This window comes from Mustela putorius, unplaced genomic scaffold, assembly GCF_011764305.1.
Source record: "Mustela putorius furo isolate JIRA1106 unplaced genomic scaffold, ASM1176430v1.1 tig00003850_pilon_pilon_pilon, whole genome shotgun sequence".
NCBI lineage: Eukaryota > Metazoa > Chordata > Mammalia > Carnivora > Mustelidae > Mustela > Mustela putorius.
Genome location: NW_025422002.1, coordinates 12,835,873 through 12,859,862, shown reverse-complemented (window position 1 = coordinate 12,859,862; position 23,990 = coordinate 12,835,873). Strand labels below are relative to the sequence as shown.

General features: G+C 45.7%; 1 protein-coding gene across 3 annotated transcripts in view; it reads left to right on the top strand.

Annotated features, from left to right (window-relative positions):
• Positions 1–1,042: 1,042 nt before the first annotated feature.
• The window catches only part of TMEM40 (transmembrane protein 40), a 34,736-nt gene continuing 11,788 nt past the window's right edge, over positions 1,043–23,990 (top strand). For 2 of the 3 annotated variants that reach the window (XM_045063332.1, XM_013054749.2), the window contains exons 1-3: positions 1,043–1,147; positions 16,889–16,969; positions 17,623–17,763. In XM_045063332.1, the coding sequence (XP_044919267.1) occupies positions 16,897–16,969; positions 17,623–17,763 (214 nt within the window). In that variant the 5' untranslated portion in view covers positions 1,043–1,147; positions 16,889–16,896. Of the gene's footprint in view, positions 1,148–1,861; positions 1,950–16,888; positions 16,970–17,622; positions 17,764–23,990 lie in introns of those variants that run through there. The other variant, XM_045063333.1, reaches the window with a different exon arrangement.

The window sequence follows — 23,990 nt, the reverse complement described above, 5'->3', positions numbered from 1 at the left end:
TCAAGTTTTATCCTGAGTGAGGTGGGAGTCCTGCAATGGTGCTGAGTGGAGGGGGGACATGAGCTGACTTGGGTTTTAACCTGATACTTCTGATTGCCATGATTAGGACAGCTACTGGGCTGAGGGTAGGAGTAGACAGACTAGTGATCATGTTCGCTAGACCAGCATGGTTGCCATGAGGTAGAGAGAAGAGGTTGGTTTGGGGATACATTGATGGGGGGCCAACAGGGTTTTCCAGATATGTCAGATACAGAGTATGAAAGAGCAAAGAGTCAAGGATGACTCAGATCTTGGCCTGAGCTTAGGATCCAAATAACTCCTCTTCCAGGAAGCCCTCCTGGGAACCCACAGCTCTCTGGGCCTTGCCCTAATGTGGCCTGTCATGGCCTGTCTCTAGCTTGCCTAGGTGCTTCCCAAAGCAGTATAGGACTTGTTTACTATTCTGCTTTCAAGTTGTTTGATAAGTGAGTAAGAAGCAAAGGCAGGCTGAGCTGGAGTTATTCTTGGACTCACTGTAGGTTAGTCCCCACCCCTCACCCCCTTGGGACCTGTGTTTTCCTGTCTGCACAAGGCAATGGATATTCTAGCCTTTGCCCAGTTTCCTCACTGGAGATGGCACTGCCAGTCCCATTCACAGGAGTCCCTCAGTCCTCAGTCCACTGGGCCTTGGGTCCTGCTCTATGCCCAACCTCACCCCTTGGGAAAGCACTGGGTTGGCCTACACAGCTGGGTCCTGAGTCAGTCTCACCAATGAGGTGGGATCTGGGACACACCCCACCTCCTCCCTGCTGACAGTTTGGCCCAGCCAAGCCCGGTGCAACCACCCCACACATCGCTGCCCCCTGACTAAGCAGTCATGGCCATGCTCAGGGGCTGGTTCTAGGGACTTAGCTGCCTCATCTGCTGTGCCAGGGGTGTCATGAGGAAATTTCAAATCAGACAGGAAGGCCTGGGGCCCGATAGTACCAGCAGGAAGGAATGCCACCCTGGTGAACGAGTGTGACCCAGGACAACTCATGCCCCGCCCCCTCCCTGTCACGGGGGTGTGGCCTGGCCTCTCCTGCCGCCCTCTTCCCCTGCCCAGTCTGGCATCTGCACAGTCCACACACGGCTTTCCTGGCAGCCAACACGGGGCTCCAGACCACAGGTACTGGGACACCTGCCGGGTGAGGGGCGGGGAGAAGGGTTAATTTTTAGAACAGGCTCTTCCACCGGCCTGATGTTTTGTGGTTCCTAGGTGGACCTGGAATTGCTCTGCACCTTCCTACCTGGGTGAGCACCTCAGTCTCCATCTCTGGAGGTGTCAGGGGAAGATGACAAATACTCACTTCCCTGGGTTGTTTTGAGGATTGGGCCAGCCCTTATCTGGTCATAGCAGGTGACCAACTCCTGTTTCTGTCGCCAGCTTGCTGCGGGACCTTCAGAAAAATCTTTGATGGCTCTGAGCCTGTTTCCCCATTTGTGAAATGAAGGGCCAAACTAGATCTCTGAAAGCTGCGTCCACTCTGCCCTTGCGGGACCAAACACTTGGGAGGACGAAGGTGTTTCCCTCCAAAACATCCCAGTTTCTGTGCTTTGACTAGCACGTGAAGGCAGCTGCCCTCCGGACATCCCCTCCGAAGGCGCCCTGGGCCGTCTGGGCTGGGCCTGATTGACTCGAGTAGATGAGGAGGCCTCTCTGCCTTGGGCTCAATAGCACCTCTGGGGAGAAAACGCTGAACTTGCAGAGCCGGGCCGTGGGGGAAGGGAGCCCTGTTGCGTGTCAGAGGCTCACCCAGGCTGAGGGGCCTGGGAGGGAGCCCCGCCCCCAGTCCCGCCCCCCTCAGTCCCGCCCCTTCAGTCCCCCCTCCCCTAACGCAGCCACCTTGGTCGCGGGAGCCTCTCCGCTGGTAGGGAGCGTCCCAACCCGTCTCCTCAGAGGTGGCCTTCAGGCCTTCAGCCAATCTTTGGTAAGGGGGACAAAAGACGAGAGTCCTGTGCTTATTATTTTATGCTGCTTTGTTTAGAAACTGCCAGAAAAGTTGAGTCAGGAGTGTGTTAGGGGGAGTTGTGGTGAGGGAAGGATGCGGTGTTCTGTGCGGGGTCCAAACCAAGCGGACCTGTAAGTTATGGGCCCTCTCCTGTCTCTGACACCCGTGAAACTGGGGCTAGTGCAGCCCTCTAAAACGCCTCTAAACCTGTGCTGTGAAATCCCCTCAGGCCACTCTCCTAGAGCGCTCTCTGCTCTCCCTCCCGCTCCGGCTCCGCCGCGGGGTCCCGGGGGTGGGGGTGGGGGCGTGCGTGCTGGACCTGGGGGGGGGTCTTCCTCATTCTTTTTTTCGTTCCATAACATCTTTACTGAGATATCATTCACATACCATCAAATTCACACTATTCAAGTGTACCAGTCAGTGTTTTTTTAGTATATTCAGTGTCCTGCACCCATCACCACTATCTAATTTAGAATTTAGAATTTTTATCACCCCCAAATAAACCCCAGACCCTTTAGCAGTCGCCCCACATTTCCTCCTTCCCCTGAAAACCTCTAATCTACGTTATGAATTATCTCTGTGGATTTGCTTATTCTGGATATTTTATATAAATGGAATCATTTAACAGGTGCTCCTTTCTGACTGGCTTTATTTTATTTTTTTCCACATAGCATGTTTTCAAGGTTTATCCATGCGGTGGCATGTCATCAGGACTTCATCCCTCTTTCTGGCCAAGTGGTGTTGTATGATTGTATCACATTTTATTTATCCGTTTATCAGTGAATAGACACTTGGGTTGTTTCTACTTTGTGGCTATTATGAATAAAGCTGCGTGGACATTCATGTGAAAGGAGTTTTTGTGTGGACATAGGTCTTCAGTTCTGTTGGATGTATACCTAGGAGTGGACTTGCGGGGTCATATGGTGAATTTATGTTTGACATTTAGAGAAGTCACTAAGCTTTCCCAAAGGAGCTGTACCATTCTGCAATCCCACCAACTATACATGAAGTCTCCCAATTTTCCACATCCTTGTTAGCACTGGTTATTATCTGGATTTCTTATCGTAGCCATCCTAGAGGGTATGAAGCAGTATCTCGTTGTGGTTTTGTTTTGTGTCTTTTTAAAGTTTTAGTTATTTAGGTAGTATCTGTGCTCAATATAGGGCTCAAACTCATGACCCTGACATCAAGTCATATGCTCCTCTGAATGAGCCAGCCAGACGCCTCTCATTGTGCTTTTGATTTGTGTTTCTCTTAATAAAGAGATGTCAAACATTATTCCAGGTACTACTGACCATTTCTTTAGAGAAATGTCTGTTCAAATCTTTTGATTTTCAAATTAGGTTGTCCTAGTATTGTTGAGTAGTAGGCATGCTTGTTTTTCCAGGGGAGGGCTCTGAGGCTCTGAGAATGAATGTGGTGTGCAGTGATCCCATTTAGTGGAGGGTGGCGGTGGGAACTCAATCCAGGTCTATTGACTTTCAAGACCCAGCAAGCTCCTTCTCTAGAACTGGATGCCTCCTTTCTGGTTTTCACTGTTGCCAAATTGCATCTATGTTGTAGGGAGAGGGGGAGAGAGAGACAAGAGAAAAAGATGAAAAAGAGAGAGAAACTTTGGTGACAAAATGAGAAGGGAGGCTGGAGTGGCTCTGGCTGTTTAAATAGGCACCCACCTCGGAGAGTCAGAGCTCGGGAAAACCTTTTAAGAGGTTTCGGTTTCTTCCCATTAATCTTCAAATGTTGTGGGGGAGGGGCTCAACAATTTTTACAAGGGGGCTCACTGCCCCCTAGTTTTTCTTAGTTCCTAAATCTGAAACAAATCCGATTCAACCTTGAAATCCAACCAGAGAGCAACATCCCCTAGTGTTTAGCTGTGTCCAAGGATCTGAAGCAATGGTTGCCATGCTTTTTTTTTTTTCCTCTTTTTTTTCGGGGGTGGGGGACAGAATATGGGCAGGGACAGAGGGAAAAAGAGAGACAGAATTCCAAGCAGACTCCACACCCAGCACAGAGCCTGAAGCAGGGCTCAATCCCACTACCCTGAGATCACCACCTGAGCCAAAATCAAAAGTCCGATGCCCAACTGAATGAGCCACCCAGGCGCCCCAGTCACACTTCTAGATTGCACAGCCTTCCCAAGAAAAAAGCTTTAGGCACCCCCAACAGATACATATTTATAGATTTGGAAATGATATACAAGGACTGTGATGATTAGCTAATGTCTAAAGGCCCAATATACACTCAGTGTGAATTTAATCACGAAAATAGTGGATGAAAGTCCACATTCTGAGTAGTTTTCCTATAGGAATTTCATTAAGCAATACACATTGTATTGTTATCCATGCTGTGGCATGTCATCAGGACTTCATCCCTCTTTCTGGCTGAATGGTGTTATACAATTGTATTACATTTTTTAAATCCATTCATCAGTTAATGAACACTTGGGTTGTTTCTACTTTGTGGCTATTATGAATAAAGCTGCCATGGACATTCACATGTGTATTGCTTACTGAAATTACCTCTCCACGTGTGTGAGATCCCATTCATTGTTGTTTTCAACATGGTAAGGTGGCTGATAAAGGCCTTGAGTGAGGAGCAGCTAGCAGTCTGTGCTGCACTTTTCCTGCTGCTTGCTTGCACTTTCTGGATTAGAGTTATCTCCCATCTGTGGTTTCTTTGTAGGAACTCTTTGAAGCCATTTTTCTACTCTGTAGAAGTTGATTCGGTTAAAATGCATTGTTTGAGCCTCAAATCCACCCAACCTGGCACCAGTGTATCCCAATATATGGTAATAGGGTGAATCTAGAGAAATGAAAGACAGGGTCACAACAGACCTATTGTGGGGCTTCCCATTGGGCTTGGGATGCCCACTTAGTAGGCATGACATTCAGTATCTGACATATAGCCAAGGGTGTACATCAGGGTTGAACTATATACTGTTAGCTATTTTTAGTTAAAAGTTTAGTAGAAATAGGTGGACTAATATGTCCCTCCTGTACTTTGGAGGTTATAATTTGAGAGACTGGTAGCTTCTGAGCTAAGGACATCTAGGCCAACCTCTGCCACCCTTCATGACAGGGTGCCCATGACCAACCAAAGCAGTTCTCTAAAGAATTTTAGAAAATTGTTCTTATATATTGAGCTGGCATCTGCCCTAGTGACATCCCAGGTCCTGGCCTCTGGAGCTCACAGCCCCATGTGGTCCCTCTGTCCTGCAGGAACCCCTGCAGATACTGGGGGACAGTGACCAAGTCTGTCCACGCAGTGCTTATCCCTAGGCTTCTGTTCCTCCAGCCACTTCTCTTGGCTTTGATCTTAATACCCCAGACATCCCCTGGATTATCTGTTTGTCTAGACCCTATTCTCTTCAGAAGCCAGGATTGAACATAGGATGGGAGATGGTGAAATATGGGTCACCTTCTTCACTGGAGTCTCTGTCTTTCTGTTAATATGACCTAAGAGTGTGTTAGCTTTGTTCTGTAGCTCTATCACTTTGTTGGCTCATATTACACTTTAACAAACAATGGTTATGCACCTGCTATCTGCTGGACACCAAGTTAGATGCTTATGCTAACATTTACTTATCTTTCAGAGGGTCTTTGAAAACTCCTAGGTCTTTCTGTATGAACAGCCTCCAAGCTGGGTTCACCCATCCTCTTTCTGCACAACTTGATTTTGTCCCTTTTTATTTTTCTATTTTATTTATTTATTTATTTTTAAAGATTTTATTTATTTGTCAGAGAGAGAGAAAGCACAAGCAGGGGAGTGGCAGACAAAGGAGAAGCAGGCTTCCCACTGAGCAAGGAGCCCAATGTTGGACTCGATCCCAGGACTCTGGGATCATGACCTGAGCCAAAGGCAGACACTTAATCAACTGAGCCACCTAGGCCTCCCGACTTTGTTCCTTTTTAACTTTCTAGGTTCGGCCTAGGTGCACTGCTCAGAGGCAACCTTAGGCCCTGGCTGCTTTGCTGGGTGTGCTGTGGCCAAAAGGTCACGTAGATTCATAACGGGTCCATCTGGCCCGTGGTCCACTGGCTGGGGGCAGTTTGCGTTGTTATCCCACCATTAAACTGCCTGGACAGACTTGAGACAGGATGGTGGAGGAGGTGGAAACTGAAGCATCTCCCTTCTTTCTCTCTGTGAGGTTCCCCTCATGCTTGACTTCAGACTCAGATTTGAGTTTATATCTAGACACCTTGCTGTGTGACCTTGGGCAAGTCCCTTTCCCTTTCTGGGGCTTGGCTTTGGTGTCCTGGCTACAACTCTGTGGAATTGTAGCTTGGAGAAAGGGAGAGACCAACCAAACCTGGGAAACTGGGGGTGGGGTGGGGGTGAGGTTAAAGAAGAAGGTGTATGAACAAGTAGTATAAAGGAAAGAAGGAGATCCTAAAGAAACTTTGTAGGCTGGCATTTCTCGAAGCTCTTAAATTCAGTACTCTTCCACTTCTTTTTATGAAGCACTTTGTCTATGCCAGGGACTAGAATGTAATAGAGAGCAAGAAAAACATGATTCCTCTTCCTAGGGAGCTCAGAAGTAAAGTCTTTTTAACTTCAATCCTCACAGCAACCCTGCAAACAAGGACACCAATCCCCATTTTACAGGCAAAGAAACTGAGGCTTACAGAGGTAAAGTGATTTACCCAAAGATTTACTACAGAGCTGGGAAGCAAAGTGATAAAGCACTACTTGAATGGGCTCTGTCAGACCCCATTGCCTCAGTGACTTAATCAAAATACCTCTCAGTATAATGTCCCAGCAAAAGACATGATAATTTTACCATGTACTTTCCTATCCACAACCCCATATGCACTCCAAAATATGAATAACAAGAGTGATGTTATTATCTGTCTTGCAAATGAGAATAAAAACCCAGAGGGTGGAAGTGATGTGCCCAAGGGCCCAGGGTGGGTTGGAGGCACGACCAGGACAAAGCTCTTGGTCTTATGACGGTTGAGTCAGTTTCCTCCCTCACCCTTGTCCCTGCCCTGACGGTGCTGAGAGGACTTATGAGCCACACCTTGGGATCCCAAAAGCTGATGATAAGATCATTTCCGTTTCAGGCCTCTGGCTTCCAAGGGTCTGTTCCTGATTCATTCCCCTCCCTAACTGTCCTGATGGTGGGATAGAACAGCTCCGGACCTGGGCATTGGCACTGTCCAAAATGTGCAGCAATAGTGCCCAGGCCTGGACTCCAAGATGGAAAGGCTGACCTGGAAGATGTCAGGGATTGAGGTCTGTGACATTTCCCAAAGCTGCTCCAAAATACACTAAACCATATTCTGGGGGAAAAGAGCTATGCTCTTGCATGCTTTAGGGAAGCATAGGAATAGGGTAAAAGAGCTTTCTCTTCTGCAGGCCTTTTCAGAGGATTTAATATGCAATTGCACATTTTAGAACTCCAAGGTGGGGGCTATGGAAAGCAGCGTCACACAAACATCTTTGAACACAAAATCTTGGGGCATTTCAATGGCTTGCTGTTCCCCACAAGAAACTAGATGCATCTTATTGTTAGAACTTGCTGTCCTGGGCCTTCCTGCAGGTCATATCAACCGAGTCCCAAAGTTCTTTGCTAACTGGATGAATCAGGTAGACATTAACTGGAGGAGAGCGCTAGAATGCCAAAGCTGAAAGAACCTTACAGAAGGCAGCCCAGCTTCTACATATGGGGTAACTGAAGCCTAAGGAGGGGCGAGGCCAGAGGCAGGCAGGGAGAGGTTCTGGTAGTCTAAGTGGACTACACTCTGCCTAGCAGGTGGTGGTTTTATCAACAATGCAAACTTCCTTGAGCCACAAACTAACCCTAACTTTTCTCCTAACAGCAGCTCCCTGAGTGGAAACCTCCAAAGGAAAGAGAGCTGGAAATCTGCCCTGTCAACGGTGCTCCTAAGGAAATTGGATTATTAGCCAAATTGGGGAGACATTGAGCATGGGCAAGGAGAGGGGATATTCTCATTTATTAAGTGCCATTATTCTGGGCTTGTTATAGTCACAATATCATTTAATCCCCACAACACTCTCAGGGACATATATTAATATCCCACTTTATAGATGGAAAACTGAGGCTGAGAGGAACCAGGCATCTAAGGGACAGGGATAAGAGCACAGTAACAACCAACTTCAGAGCCCTCAGTTCCCTTATTAGCTCTCTTGGGAAGGAGGCAGTGGGAACAGAAAGGCCAGGCCTCTTGAAGGGAAAAATGAGACAAGCTTGGGCTTTGGCTGGCTGAGGAGAAAGGAGCCAGGGCATCCTTCCTATCTTTGGAGTTTGGGGGCCCAGGAGCATGATGGAGTCAGAGAGGGAAACTGGTTTAAGAAAGCTGTTCAGGGGCACCTGGGTGGCTCAGTGGATTAAAGCCTCTGCCTTCCGCTCAGGTCATGATCCCGGGATCCTGGGGCTTTCTGCTCAGCGGGAGCCTGCTTCCTCCTCTCTCTCTGCCTGCCTCTCTGCTTACTTGTGATCTCTGTCTGTCAAATAAATAAATAAAATCTTAAAAAAAAAAGAAGAAGAAGAAGAAGAAGAAAGAAAGAAAGAAAGATGTTCAGCCTCTGCAGGGTTCCAGGCTGTGGCAGGCACTGGGGTTAGAGACTATGGCAGCCTGAATAATGGCCCCCAAAGATGTCTGCATCCTAATCTCTGGAAATGGACTAAGTAAGCTTACATGGCAAAGGAGAATTCACATTGCAGATGGAAGTAACGTTGCTCATTGGCTGACCTTAAAACAGGGAGTTGATCCTGAATGACCTGGGTGGCTCAATGTCACAGTGACACAAGGGTCCTTAAAAGTGGAAGAGGAAAGGGGCATCTGGCTGGCTCAGTCAGTACAGGTGTTGGAGAAACAGCAGCAGCAAGGAACAAGAGTAAGGAAACGGATTTTCCTCTAGAGGCTACAGAAAGGAATTCAGTCCTGCTGACCCCAGGGATACCTGAGTTAGACTTCTCACCAGCAGAACTGTGAGAGACTAAATTTGTGTTGTGTCACAAGTCATATTCCCAAAAGGGACAGGCTGATGGTCTTACCTGGGTCCAGGGCAGTGACTGCTTATCCTGGAGCTGTGTCAGCCAAACCAGGATACATTTGAAATTAGGGTGTATGCCTGTTTGGGGTGGCTTGGGAAGCCAAAGGAGATTCTGGAGCACTTTGGTATAACCTCCAGAAGAAAGGGCTTCAATCCCAGGTAGGCAAAAACAAGCTTCCACCCTTAGTCAGCTCTGTTCTCTGCAGGGCTACTGTTTCTGCTTCCAATTCCCTTAAATCCCTTTACTGCCCTGGGCCTGTTTTTGTGATTCAGAGGCACAAGGCTACAGTCTACCTACAGGGAAAGGGCCATTCGCCTGACATTCAAGTCCAGGATGATTTTCCCGACCTCACAGGCTTCCTACCCCTTCAACTGCCTGCCACCCACTTCCTCTAGTAAACTTTTATCCCCTTCTGCCTTTTGCCACCTGTTGAAATCTACCTCAGTCCCCTCCTCCAAAGTGGGGCAACAGGGGAGGGTAAGGAGCTCCTAAATCAAGAGTCAGGGCTCTGGAGTCAGCCTTGCCCCTAAGCTGCCTTGAGACCTTGTGCAAGTTCTTCTCCATTTCTGGGTCTCAGTTTCCCTGTTTATAAAATAGGACAAGAATCCCCTCTCTGCTTCCCTCCTGGTTCACATGAGGATCTGGGCTGGGAAAGCACTGTGAGTCTGTGATGGCTGGGTGTCCCCTAGTGTCCCTCCCACTCTGGGCCCAGGCCCTTTTGACAGAGGAGCTTAGGAAATGTGGGTTGAACTGAAAGGGAAATCCAGTTTAGCAAGACCTGTGGGTATAGAGGCCCTGGCCCCACCAGTGACTCAGCAGGGCTGGGCCTTTGGGAAAAATATGCTAGAAAGTCAGGCATTCTGTTTCCTTGTAGGACCAGCCTCGGATTTGGATGGTGGTGGGGAGCACCTGTGAGAGGGGATTTTAGGGGCCTCTAAATCAGAGGGATTTAGGGAATCCCTAATAGAGGGAAAGGGGCTTCTCTGCTGGGGGCAGGGGTTGGATTCGAGTACACACATCAGCTAGGAGACCTTGAACAAGTCACCTGTCTATCTGAACCTCAGTTTCTTCTGCATAAAATAAGACTTACATTCATGAAATAAGATCTTGGGGAACATGCCATGTTCTCTCTCCTCCTTTTGCTTGCTTCACTTCTCTTGTCTTAAGACCTCGTGGTTCATCTTGTTTCAGAGTGCACACACTGTGCCCTTGAGCTTTGGAAGCCCATCCCAGAAATCCATCGGCCAATGCCTGATGCTCCACCATTAGGTCTGCCCTTTTGAGTTAAGCATTGCTCCGCACCCCGATCCTTGAACTTTAATTTTTTCAAAACTCCATTTCTCCTTTCTCATAATAGAAATGTGGAGGGGGAGCGATGGGGCAAGGACATTAAAAGGAGAAATAGGGCTTCCCCAGGTCCCACCTCCATGATAATTCCATTTCCCTTGCTTCTGACAGATAAGCTGAGCAAATGCCTGAGGCAGTTCCCCGGGCCATGAGGACACTGCTCGGGGCTCCAGGATGACTGACTAGAGCCAAGTCAGCATCATTTGCATAGCACTCCCATGACTTAGTGGCTTCATTCCTGGTACTAATAACAGGGGCCTGAGGAGAGGTGACAGCTTCACTCCTTCCCATCTCCCAACACAGACTAAGCAACTCCCTTTGCTCAGCTGCTTACTAGCTCTGGCCCCAGGAAAGTTTCTTGGTCTCCCTGTACCATCTAGAAAGTGGGCACAACCACAGTGAGCCATCACAGAGTTGTGAGAAATACATGAGATGACACCTGTAACATGCTTAGAGGGTTGCCTGCAAGATGGGAAGTACTTGGTTGTTGTCGTCATCACCATAATCATCATTATTATCATCATCTTCATCATTTTTGTTTTTTGCCAGGCCTGGTGCAGGCTTCAGGTGACACAGAAATGAATCAGTTTCAGTCTCTCCCTTGATGGGTTCAGGCTCTAGTGGAGGAGACACACCCTGCTGAGTCCTGAGCAGAGATTTGTGTGTGACTAAGAACAGTGGCCGTGGAGTTGTGCAACAAGGTGCCCTACCCTGAGGAAGAAGAGTCTGGCACAAGGCAGAACTGATGAGGCTCAGGAGGGTGATATGCCTGGGGACCAGCTGGAGGTGCCCTCTGGGCCTCCCCCCAATCTCTTTCTTCTTTAGAGTTGCCTTCTGCAACTACTTCCCTTGTGGGACAAGGCCCTTTGCCTCTATGCCTTTGTACATGGTCCCCTCTGGCCCTTCTGAACTCACCCCAGCACTCTCTCCTTCAGGAACTTTCCCTGACTAACCCTGGTCTGACTTGGCCCCTGGGCTCCCACAGCTCCCTAGTCTACCATGAAATTCCTTGAGGACAGGGATGCAACTTGTTTATCATGTATTCCCGTTTTAGCACACAGTAGATGCTCACTTAACAGATGTAATATAGGAGAGGGAAAGTGTGTATCAAAGATCCGGACTACGAAGTTTCATTTTTTCTCAAACAACAGGAAAACAGGCAGCTGTTGGCAAGGACTCAGCGACTCAACAATGTCTCCACATTTGTTTTGGTTTTTCCTCATGGTCACAAGGTGGTCACTGGGTGCTCTTGCCATCACATTTATGTCCAAGTAAGGAAGGAGAGGCAAGACACACCACCAGCACTGTTGGCTTCTTTTGTCAGGAGAAGAAAAACCCTTCTCAGAACCCTAGCCAACTTCAGCTACAAGGAAGGATGACAAAACTAGTATCTAACTGGGACTGGAATAACAAAATTGTAGTTTCATTAGTAAGAAAGAAGGGTAGGACTGATGAGAGCAAGGAGGATTAAAGGTGTGGGGTAGGAAGGATGAGGACTGGTTAGGTAACTAGCATAGGGCTTTCTAAAGGAGGAGTTATTTTAGCTGTGCTTGGAAGGTCAGAAATAATTTTGACAGAGTGTGGGCAGGGTTGTGGCTAGACACCGAATATCTGAGGGTAATAGGAGGTCTGTAGAAGAGGAACCTCACATTCACTGAGCACTGCCATCCTTCCTCCCTAAGGTTCTACCATCACCAGTTCACAACTGAGGTAACTAGAGCCAAGAAAAGGGGACCGTTCTGCCCAAGGTCATCCTGTGTGCAGATGACTGGAATATGGTTGAACCCTGGTCAGTCTGATCCCAAAGCTCATGCTCTTGCTGTGACATACATACTGTCTTGATGCTACTCCTGTTGTAATAATGAACAAAACTGCAGTTTTGTTAGCAAGAAAGGACAGGGGTGCTGGGGGAAGGAGGATTAAGGGAGTGGGGTAAGGAGGGTGGCACTAGTCAGGCAAATAGCACAAAGTTTCATGAAGGAGGTGGTATTTGAGCTGTGCCTGAAAGGTCAGATACAATTTTGAAAATAAGAAAAAATGGCTTAGGTCTGGAGACCTGAAATCATCTCATCTGGCATTTATTCCATACCTGCTCTATACCAAGCCCTGTTGTAAGCACTTTACATGTTTTTTTTTTTTTTAAGTTTTATTTATTTATTTGACAGAGAGAGATGACAAGCAGACAGAGAGGCAGGCAGAGAGAGAGGGGGAAGCAGGCTCCCTGCTGAGCAGAGAGCCTGATGCGGGACTCGATCCCAGGACCCTGAGATCATGACCTGAGCCGAAAGCAGCGGCTTAACCCACTGAGCCACCCAGGCGCCCCAGCACTTTACATGTTTTAATTCATGCCATTTCACAATGACACTATGAGATAAGCACTATTATTGTCCCATGTTACAGCTGAGGGAACTGAGACAGCAAGAGGTTAATAATTGCTCAAGATCCCATGACCAAGAACATTAGATAGGATCCAAGCCCAGATGGTCCACCTCTCAGGCACAGGGAAGGATACTGCCTTGCCAAGGTCTTCATGGATTGAGAGTAGCTTCTGTACCAAAAACAAACATACAAAAATCCCAAACTCATAGATAAACAGAGAACAGATTGGTGGTTGCCAGAGGTGGCAGTGGTGGGTGGCTAATATGGGCAGTCAGAAGGTACAAACTTCCATCAATAAAAGAAATAAGTCATGGGGATTAATGTACAACATGGTGAATATAGTTACTAATATGGTACTGAAGGGGGTGCCTGGGTGGCTTAGTTGGTTAAACATCCAGCTTGTGATTTTGGCTGGAGTCATGATCTCAGGGTCATGGGATTGAGCCCTGCAGAGGGCTCCATGCTCAGCGTGGAATCTGCTGGCAATTCTCTCTCTCTGCCTCTGCCCCTTCCTCTGCTCATGCATGCACACATGCACGTACTTTCCCTCTCTAAATAAATCTTTAATAATAATAATAATAATAATGTATTGCATATTTGGAAGTTGCTAAAAGAGTAGATCTCAAAAGTTCTCATCATAAGAAAAAGAATTTGTAACTATGTATGGGAAGAGGTGGGAACTAGACTTATTGTGGTGATCATTCACAATGTATAGAAATATTGAATCATTACGTTGCACACCTGAAACAAATATAATACTATACGGCAATTACACCACAATAAACACTTTTAATACAATTAAAATTTTTAAAAAGAGTAGATTCTCTAGACCAGTGCTTCTCAATGAGTGGCGGTGATTTTCACCCCCACGGGACATCTGGTAATGTCTGGAGACATTTTTGGTCATCACAACTGGTTGGGGGATGCTACTGTCATCTAGTGGGAGGCTCAACATCTTACAATGCAAAGAATCCTCAGGCCCAAATGTAAGGAGTGTTGAGGTTGAGAACCCTAATCGAAACTAATCAGAGAGTAGTGAAGCTATCCCCTCTCCCAGTTGAGGACTTTGACTCAGAGCTGGGAGAAATAGGGGAGGCTTTAAGATTTTATTTATTTATTTGACAGGCAGAGATTACAAGTAAGCAGAGAGGGGGTGGGAAGCAGGCTTCCTGGGGATATGGGGATGCGGGGATGATGCGGGGATGATGCGGGGATGTGGGCATGTGGGGCTCAATCCCAGGACCCTGAGATCATGACCTGAGTGGAAGGCAGAGACTTAACCCACTGAGCAACTCAGGTGCCCCCAGGGGAGGCTTTAAAATGAAGCCTGTGCAACTCAGCTATGCTGCTGTAACAAATAGACCAAATCACGGGGCTCAAATAAAAGAGAAGCTTATTTCCTGAGCACATAGCTGATCAGAAGCAGGTTCAGGTAGCCAGGCAGCTTTGTGCGTGAGGTCTGGCAAGACTTAGATTTCCTTTTGACTTCTTGCTTAGGAATTCCCTGGGGTATTGACTTGTTCTGCATGATTGAGGTAGTTCACAACCCCCATCCCCCCACCCCTGAGTCTGCGAGTCTGTGAGTCTGCCGCTCCAGCATACACAAAAGCAGGAAAGAGGAAGTAGAAGGCAAGCAGATATGTCCAGGGCTGACACTGGGCTGTATTGCCTGTGAAAGCAGATCACTGAATCATTAAATCTTTAGGAATTTTGGGAGCCAATTGTTAAACCCAACCATTATTTAATTATAAAAATGTACAATTAAATAAATTCTATTAAAAAACAAAGTTAATAAGTACTCAAAGGGTATCATTTCCTGATTTATTTTACTACCTTCTACTATTAACCTAGGCACTTGAGATTTTCATACCTGTTTTATCAGTATGGTGGAAACATTGTATGGTGTGTTCTATGGCAGCCCTTCCCAGCTTCACACTCCATGACCACAGGTAGTTTGAAATCAGCCATGGTGGGAGTGTTTACACCATAGGGATCAGTAAACTCTGCAAATCAGAGCTCAATGTTTTTTTGTGGACTGCCTGCATTTTAGAAAGTGATCAAGAAAACACTAATAATGCAGATTGAACCTAAAAAACCACATTGCACCTATAGCCATTACATTGTGAGTAGCCTAAAAATCGAGAAAATATTCTTTCAGAATTTGAAAACTGATTCAATTCAGTGTTGCTCATATCACTGTCAAATCATGACAAGAAATGTCTTAGTTGATTTACTTTTTTCTTATTCATTAATGTGAAAGAAAACAGCAGCTAACATTCACACTGGAAATACTCCTGTTCATCACTGATGTCGGCAAGTTTTTTGCTGAAACTGGTAGTATTCAAAAATATATCAAATTTTGTGACCCTGTTGTTGGTAAAAACTGATAGTGGGTTTTGCAAGAAATTCCAAAGCACTCTGAAGTTATAGGTGTGTTGACTTTGTAGTAAAGACTGCTATATATTTTATTATTTGTGAACTGTATGCTATATGTTTTTTACATCAACAAAATTTATAACCTCTGTGTGTGTGTGTGTGTGTGTGTGTGTGTGTGTGTACTTTTTTCTTCCTGGAGAGCCATTAAACATTCTGGGCACACCACGACACATATCCCATCCACCCACATTCCATGAGCAGAAATGCAGTCAAATGGCCACACTTAGCTTCAGGGGATGCTAGCAGCCATAGTCTCTAGCTGGCTGGCCATGTGCCCAGCAAAAATAATGGCTTTGTAGGGGAGCCCCACTCCATGTGTTTTGCCCAGGGGAGAGCACTAGCTGACTGAAGTTAGACATTTGGATCTTCCAGAGTCACCATTATGGCCTTCTTGTGGCCTCACTGGAAGGCTGACCTCCAGAGTTGCCTCTAGCTTCCACTCAGAATTTCAGGAAAGTACAGAGTGTGGTGTCCTGAAGGGACAGCTTCCCAAACTTTGCTCGTCACTTCAAGTGCCTGCTTTCTGCAGTTAGGTTCACTGCTTGCATCCACAATCCTGACAGGCATGCTGGCAGGGACAGACTCCAGTTCTGTGCCCCCAGACCAGCCTTTTGGGGTGTATAAAACAGAATGTGGGTTCTGGAGTGCCTCTATAAAATAGGGATAATAAAACGTACTTGCAGCGTTATTGTAAGAATCAAATGAGACAATCTTTGGGGAAGTTTTGTTGTCTAGAAACTACAGTTCAAACGTGAGGAGCCATGAATCCCAATTCCTACCTGACTGGTTTGTGACAGCCTCAGATAAGCCCTTTGTAAAACCATGAAGGACTGCACTGAGACAAGATATGGGCATATTACATTTTTAAATACATAAGGAAAAGTTATTGGTGATTTTATATTTTAAAAATTTATTTTAGATTTTATTTATTTATTTGAGAGAGATTGAGAGAACCAGCGCCTGATGAGGAAAGGGACAGAGGGAGAGGGAGAGAGAGAATCTTAAGGTGACTCCACATTGAGTTTGAAGCCCATAGCAGGGTTCAATCCCATGACCCTGAGACCATGATCCAAGCCAAAATCAAGAGCCAGATGCTCAACAGACTGAGCCACCCGGGCATGCGTCCCTGTTGGTGATTTTATTATAACAAAAACAATAATGTTGAAAATTCGGACCACCACCCAGAGGTAACTACTATTTATATTTTGATATAGCTCCAGTAACTACCATCTCAGGCTCTTGTGTGCTTATTTGGATCCCTACCTATGTCCTTGGACTCCTCAACAAGATCATGTTGAAGAAAGTCCCAGATATCATATAATTTCATCATAAAAATTTCCGTATCCTTACATTTAAGGACACTTCAAATCAATACAATCTCAATATAAATATGACCTAAAAAAATACTCTGGTGAAGGTTGTTGATAATGAGGAAAGGCTATGTGTGTTTGAGGCCAGGGAGCATGTTGGTTAGCTCTGTTTATACGTTCCATTCAGTTGTGCTATGAACCTCAAACTGTTCTAAAAACTAAAAATAAATAAGTTATTAGTATTATCAAAAGATGACCAATTGTTCAAATTTCCCTAATTTTGTGTATTTTTTTAATAAGTTATTCACTTATACTTTTGAGGATTGGGTGTTTGTCTTTTTCTTCTTTATTTGCCAAACTCTTTATATGTTTAGGGGATTAACTAAGGTGGTACTAATTAATTACTTATTATTTTATTCCTCCAGAGAAAATCATGGAGATGTCAGGACCTTCCTCCCAGACTCCAGATCATAGTCGAGTCCATGGAGAAACAGAAGATCTAGACTGTATGTTTGCCTTCTCTTACCCTCTGGGCAAAGCCACATGGGAGGTAGAGTCCAGCAGTGGGTGGAACAGAAGAAGACCTTATTCCCCTCATGTGACATAATGGCTCAAGTCACAGCTGAATCCTCTAGAGAAGTAATGTTTTACACACACACATGCTTGGTCAGTCTGTCCCCTAGAACTTTCTAGTTTGTGGGACCTTCAGTTGCTCCCCAAATCTCAAGGGGGCTCTGGAGGCTTGGGCTGACACTAGGGAGGGCCCTGAGAAGGCAGGGAGGTTCCTGCACTACCCCAGAACTGGGGATAAAAAGGTTCACTTAGCCAGATCATACCTGCCCTGTAAATTACAATGAATCCTAAGTTGGCAACTATTATACACAGTCTAGTGGCCTCTGGGCAGAATGGGACGCTTAGAAGGCCCTTTCTGGTTTCCATATTCAGAGAAATTTATGCTTTGGGCCTTCCTTGAGCCCCTGGGGTCTCTGAGAGCTCTGATATCCTGCACCTTCCATTGGCCCTGTTTGTTTGGGAGAGTGTCCCAGATAATTCAGTCATTCCTGGCCTCCAAGTCCAAGTAGATGCCTGGGGTGGTCTTGGTGGACTCTGGGGTGGGAAAGACAAGAAACACTCATCCTTTTCTATGTGTGCCTCCCAGATGAAGAGATGGATTTCCACAAGCCAGACAGGGAAGCTGGACTATTTTCTCACGAACAACCCAAGAGAGACAAGTCTTCTACCTCGTCTTCCTCCTCCTCGTCCTCCTCCTCTTCCTCCTCGTCATCCTCCTCTTCCTCAGGTATAGCAATATTAACATATATGTATACATATATTCACAGTATTATTCAAGAAAAGCATTTACATGGAAAAACAATGCCCTGTGACCTCCCACCTTGATACTTTAATTCTATTTTTCCATATCCCCTTCCAGACCATACCTAACAGTACACATAACTTGTACACAGTTAAAACTACCAGACAGATAATTTTGTCCTCTGTTTAAAATGTTTGCTGGCACATCTCAGGTATTCTGACAGGTTATTCTATAATATGTTTGCAGCTAATTTTCATGCTTACATGCCTCGGGTCCTCATCTGGAATTTGGGAATGATAACAGAAGTTACTACCTCATAAGATTATTGTGAGGATTACATTTTTTACACATTTCAAGTCAGTACCTAGCACATTGTAAAAGCTCTAAAAAAAAGAACTGTACAGATTATCCCCCAACCTTCTACCAGTTTATCATGCTCATAGGCATCTTTGCTCAAAGGCTTTTACTTTTTGAATTTTTGGCACAAATTGTGTCCTCAGCATCGATTCCCCACAAGTCCTTCAGTGGGTTAACAGGAAGTGAACATTTCCCATTGAGCCTTGATTATAAATTGCCACATTATTCTCCCATGAAAATGGAATGTCCCTTCATTTCTGTTCTCTTAATTCAGAATGTTAGGCTGAATGGATAGCAGCAGCAATGTCATGGCTGGCATTCATTGAGCACTTACTATGGGCCAGGTACCATGGCAAGCCATGTAATAACTCAGTTCATTATCAAAGAGACCCGTTGAGGAAGGTGCTATTATTATTATTTCCATTTTACAAGTGAGGAAACCGAGGCACGGGGAGGCTGACTGACCTGCTGTCAGAGGGCTCAGTAACCAACTCGGGATCCCTGGAGGTCTTTCTGGGACTAGAGAGACTAAGGGGTGGGCTCTGGTTTACTCCTCCATCAGAATGCCTGCACTACGACATGCTTTACAGAGTGGGCTTGGGCCTGAGCTTTTATTTGGAAAAAGAATTCTCAGGCTAAATCCTGAAAAATGCTCGCAAATCCCTGGCCTCACATCCTCACGTTGCAAATGATGGGACTGAGGCTCAAGACCACAAAATCTATGCTTTTTCTCCAGATAGAGGAAAGTGAGTGATTGGTGGGTCCAGTGGGTTTATTTGTAGCCAGTCTCCTTGTGGGACTGGAAAGGAAGTCACTGTCCTTACTATTATTTTTTTAAAGACTTTATTTATTTATTTTTTTTGAGAGAGGGACAGACGGAGAGCTTGAGCAGGGGGAGGGGCAGAGGGAGAGACAGAGTAGACCCCCCTGCTGATCAGGGAGCCTAACATGGGGCTTGATCCCAGGATTCTGGGATCATGACTTGAGCCAAAGGCAGACACTTAACCCACTGAGCCACCCAGGTGCCCTGCCACTGTCCTTATTAAAAAGTACAACTGACCCGGGGCGCCTGGGTGGCTCAGTGGATTAAAGCCTCTGCCTTCAGCTCGGGTCATGATCTCAGGGTCCTGGGATCGAGCCCCGCATCAGGCTCTCTGCTCAGCGAGGAACCTGCTTCCTCCTCCCTCCCTCTCTCTCTCTGCCTGCATCTCTGCCTACTTGTGATCTCTGTCTGTCAAGTAAATAAATAAAATCTTAAAAAAAAAAAAAGTACAACTGACCCTTGAAGAACATGGGGGCTAAGGACCCTGACTCCCCGGCAGTTGAAAATCTGTGTATAACTTTTGACTGCCCCCAGCCTTAACTACTAAAGCCTACTGTTGTCTGGAAGCTTCACCAAAAACATAAACAGTGATTGCTACATATTCTGTGTCTTGTATGTATAATATGTGTATTATATCATGTATATTGTATTCTTACAATAACGCAAGCTAGAGAAAAGAAGTTATTGAGAAAAGGAAGAGAAAATATATTCGTAATACAGTGCACTGAAAAATCTGTGTGTAAGTGGACCTGTGCAGCTCAAACCTGTACTGTTCAAGAGCCAACCTGTTAGGGGTAGCCCTGGAAGAAGAGCTTCCAGGTGCAAGGGGGATCTTGCCTGTCCTTTTGTTTCTCCTTCTGGGTGGAAGGTGACATTTTGTCTAACGATTGTGGTTGATCCTCAGGGATGCTGCTCCCCTACAGATGTCCCCCCCCAAGTATGGCTCTGAACCCCTTCCCTCAGGTCTCCACATTGTACATGGTACTAGTTAGCAAAGCAGAACGCTAAGAAAAAAGCAACAAGAAAATAAACAGAAGCACAGAGACATACTGATATCAGGATTCTGATCTCTGGTCCACAGTGGCTGGCCTGCTGCTAGAACTCAGACCCTGCCCATTCTTTGGGCTTGGATGGCTCCCAAGGCCCTGAGCCTGGCTGGATACCTCACTGCAGCGCCAGCCTTCCTCCACACACAGGACCCGAACTCATAGTCTAGCATCCAGTACTGCTCTGCCTACATTTCTTTTTGTTTTTACTGTATCCTGTTGGTTTTTAATTAAAACTTTTTATTGTGAGAGGCACCTGGGTGGCTCAATCAGTTGGGTGGCCAACTCTTGATTTCAGCTCAGGTCATGATCTGAGGGTCATGAGATTGAGCCCCACATCAGGCTCTGTGCTGAGCATGGAGCCTGCTTAAGATTTTTTCTCTCCCTCTCCCCCTGCTCACGTGTGTGTGCTCTCTCTCTCTAAACAAAACAAGACAACTTTTTATTGTGAAAGGTTACACATAGAAACACTGTGGAAAATGTGGAGCATATAAGGAAGTAGAAAGAATAAAAAATCATCCTTTGCTCTGTCACCCAGAGATAACTACTAAACACATATTAGTGTGTTTCCTTACATTTATTCAATAAATATTTGTTGAGCACCAAATGCGCCAGGCTCTGGGATGGATACTAGGGGTACCAGCAACAAACTGTGACTCTTTCTGCCAGGGTTAATTTCTTAAGTAACTGAATTAGAAAGCACATAGAGTTGTCCTCATTTTATTTTTATTTTTTTAAAGATTTTATTTATTTATTTGACAGACAGAGATCACAAGTAGGCAGAGAGGCAGGCAGAGATGGGGGGGAAACAGGCTCCCTGCTTAGCAGAGAGCCGGATGCGGGGCTTGATCCCAGGACCATGGGATCATGACCTGAGTGGAAGACAGAGGCTTTAACCATTGAGCCACCCAGGCGCCCCTTGTCCTCGTTTTAGACAGCATATAATTTTATAATACCTTTTATAAAAAATACTTTTTCTAAATAAATCTTTTTGTTCATTTCTTTTAAAGATTTTATTTATTCATTTGACAGAGAGAGAAACAGCAAGAGAGGGAACATAAGCAGAGGGAGTGGGAGAGGGAGAAGCAGGCTTCCTACTAAGAAGGGAGCCCAGTACGGGACTCAATCCCAGGACACTGGGATCATGACCCAAGCCAAAGGCAGATGCTTAATGACTGAGGCATCCAGGAGCTCCCAAAAATACTCTTGATCTCAGCTCAGGTCTTGATCTCAGGGTCATGAGTTAAAGTCCCACACTGGGCTCCACACTTAAAAAAAATTATATATTATGAATATATCATAGAGAAAGCTAAAATAATGTTCATCTGCATGTGATCGAGGTTGTCCCTGGCAGATAGAATTTGGAGTAATTTTTGTTTTAATTTTCTGTCTTGTTTGATATTTTGCAAAATGCAATGAAAAAGCGCCCCCTCCTTTAAGATTCTATTTATTATTTGAGAGAGAGAGAGGGTGGTGTATGAGCAGGTTGAGTGTCAGGCAGGGGAAGAAGCAGACTCCCCACCGAGCAGGGAGTCCAACATGGCACTCGATTACAGGACACAGGGATCATGACCTGAGCCACTTAATCAATTGAGCCACCAGGCATTCAAAAAAGCATTTTTTTTTTTACACTGATTTATAAAATACAGAAAAGAAGAAAATAGAAGCCAACCCAAATCCTATCCTCTGAGGTAAATACTACTGTTGTAATCTTGATGTACTTCCTGATACCTTTTTCTCTGTATCTAGCTGAGATCACATATGCACTGATTTTAAAGCACAGTTAATCTGGCTTCCTGGAAATTTGAAATTTATCAATTGAGCAGGAGCTCCCCAAGCACACTGAGGGATATCAGCACTGCTGGAGCCATCTTGGTCATCCTAAGGAAATGGGAGTCCTCTGGACCTGAAACCAGGAACTTCCTGCAATGCTGATAGTCCAAGAGTGCAAACAAGTCTATCATTCTTCAGGTCTCAATCAATCTCCTCCTCCAGGTACCCTCAGAACAGTGAGGACCGAGGCCTTGTCCTTCAGGAGCTCAAGATGGTTGGAGAGATGAACACCACCACCACTGGCCCTCAGGCCCACCATGTCAAGCACAGACAGTTGATGCTATAGTAACCCCAAACGAAGGAGGGCCAAGATGAGCATGAGCTGGGGCAGTTGGAAAAGGCTTCCTACCCCTTAATCTTTAAGATAAAGGAGAAAAATGGGAAGGGCCTTCTAGGTGGGAGCAAACAGAGTCATCATGGTGTGGGAACACACCCCTGTGCTTGTCCTAGGATACCTTGGATGATCTTCTCTTATCTTCATTAAAGCAGCAATGGAAATATTAAATGATTTGTCCAAGATCACACAGAAAGCTTGTGGCCGATCTCCTACCCCTCTTATCCCCCCAAGAGCTATCTTTCTTCCAAACCACACTCATATAAGCTAAATTCTGAGAACACCAGAACAAATGTATTTCAGGCTCATTTCAGACCGAGGTTCCCCTATAGCTTGTGTTTGTTCCCTGCAGAGAGCAGTGATGAGGACCAGCACCCAGGAGTGACTGGGAAACATCAGCAAAGCCAGGGAGCCAGACACCCCCCAGGGACAGCTCACCTGGTAGGCAGTAGGCCTTGCCCTTTCTCCTTTGCCTGCCCAGTTCACTACTGAGTTTCTCAGTGGGACTGAGCGTGCCTGCAGGAGGGTGTTCCTCTCAGCTTTGTTGATAGTAGGCAGCAGTAGCAAGCAGCCTAAGGTCCAACACTGGCAAAGGACACCCTGTCCTGCCTATAGCTCTGCTCTTCACATAGCTCTGAAGTAAACGAGAAAGACATCAAGTTGTATGATTTGTTTGATCTCATACACACTCTAAAAATTCACACATACATGGTGATAAATAATACTGGAAGGAAAAATAGCAAAATGGAAGTAGTGGTTATCTCTGGATGGTTAATCATAGGTGATTTTTATTTTTGCTCTTTTGACCTATCCTATAAATATTATATAGTGAGCATGTTCTGTTTTGACAACCAGAAGAAAATTTTTTGAAAAATAAAAATTTTAAGTAAATTTTGGCCAAAATGGATTGTGGGAAGGAAAGAGCCTAGATTAATGCCTAGGATGGAACCTGGCACACATGAGATACTTAATAAATGCTGCCCTTGAAGCTGGAGTTGCCGTCTGGGTTATTTTTCTTTTCTTTATTTAAAGATTTTATTTATTTATTTGAGAGAGAGAGCGAGAGAGAGCACAGAGGCAGAAGCAGAGGGAGTAGCAGGCTCCCTGAGGACAGGGAGCCCAATGCGGTACTCAATCCCAGGAGCCTGGGATCATGACCTGAGCTAAAGGCAGAGGCTTAAGCGACTGAGCCTCCCTCTGGGTTATTTTTCTGAAAATAAAAGCGATTGGGGATGCCTGGGTGGTGCAGTTGGTAAAGCATCTGATTCTTGGTCTTGGCTCAGGTCTTGATCTCATAGTTTGAGAGACGGAGCCCCACCTCAGGCTCCATGCTCAGTGGGGAGTCTGCTTGAAGATTCTCTCCCTCTTCCCTACCCCTGCACATTTGCTTGTGCACCCTCTCCTGCTCTCGTTCTTGCTCTCTCTCTCTCTCTCAAATAAATATTTTTAGAAAAAGGATTAGGATTGGGGCACCTGGGTGGCTCAGTGGGTTAAAGCCTCTGCCTTTGGCTCAGGTCATGATCTCAGGGTCCTGGGATTGAGTCCTGCATCAGACTCTCTGCACAGCAGGGAGCCTGCTTCCTCCTCTCTCTCTGCCTGCCTCTCTGCCTACTTGTGATCTTTGTCTGTCAAATAAATAAATAAAATCTTAAAAAAAAAAGAAAAAGAAAAAGGATTAGGATTGCATGCTTGGGTGTCAGATCTGGGTTTGAACCCTGGAATTTCCACTTACTGGCTATGTTACTATGTTACCTTGAGGGAATAATTTAACTTTGTGAGCCTCAGTTTCCTTACTCATAAAATGGGTGAGGGAGAGGTA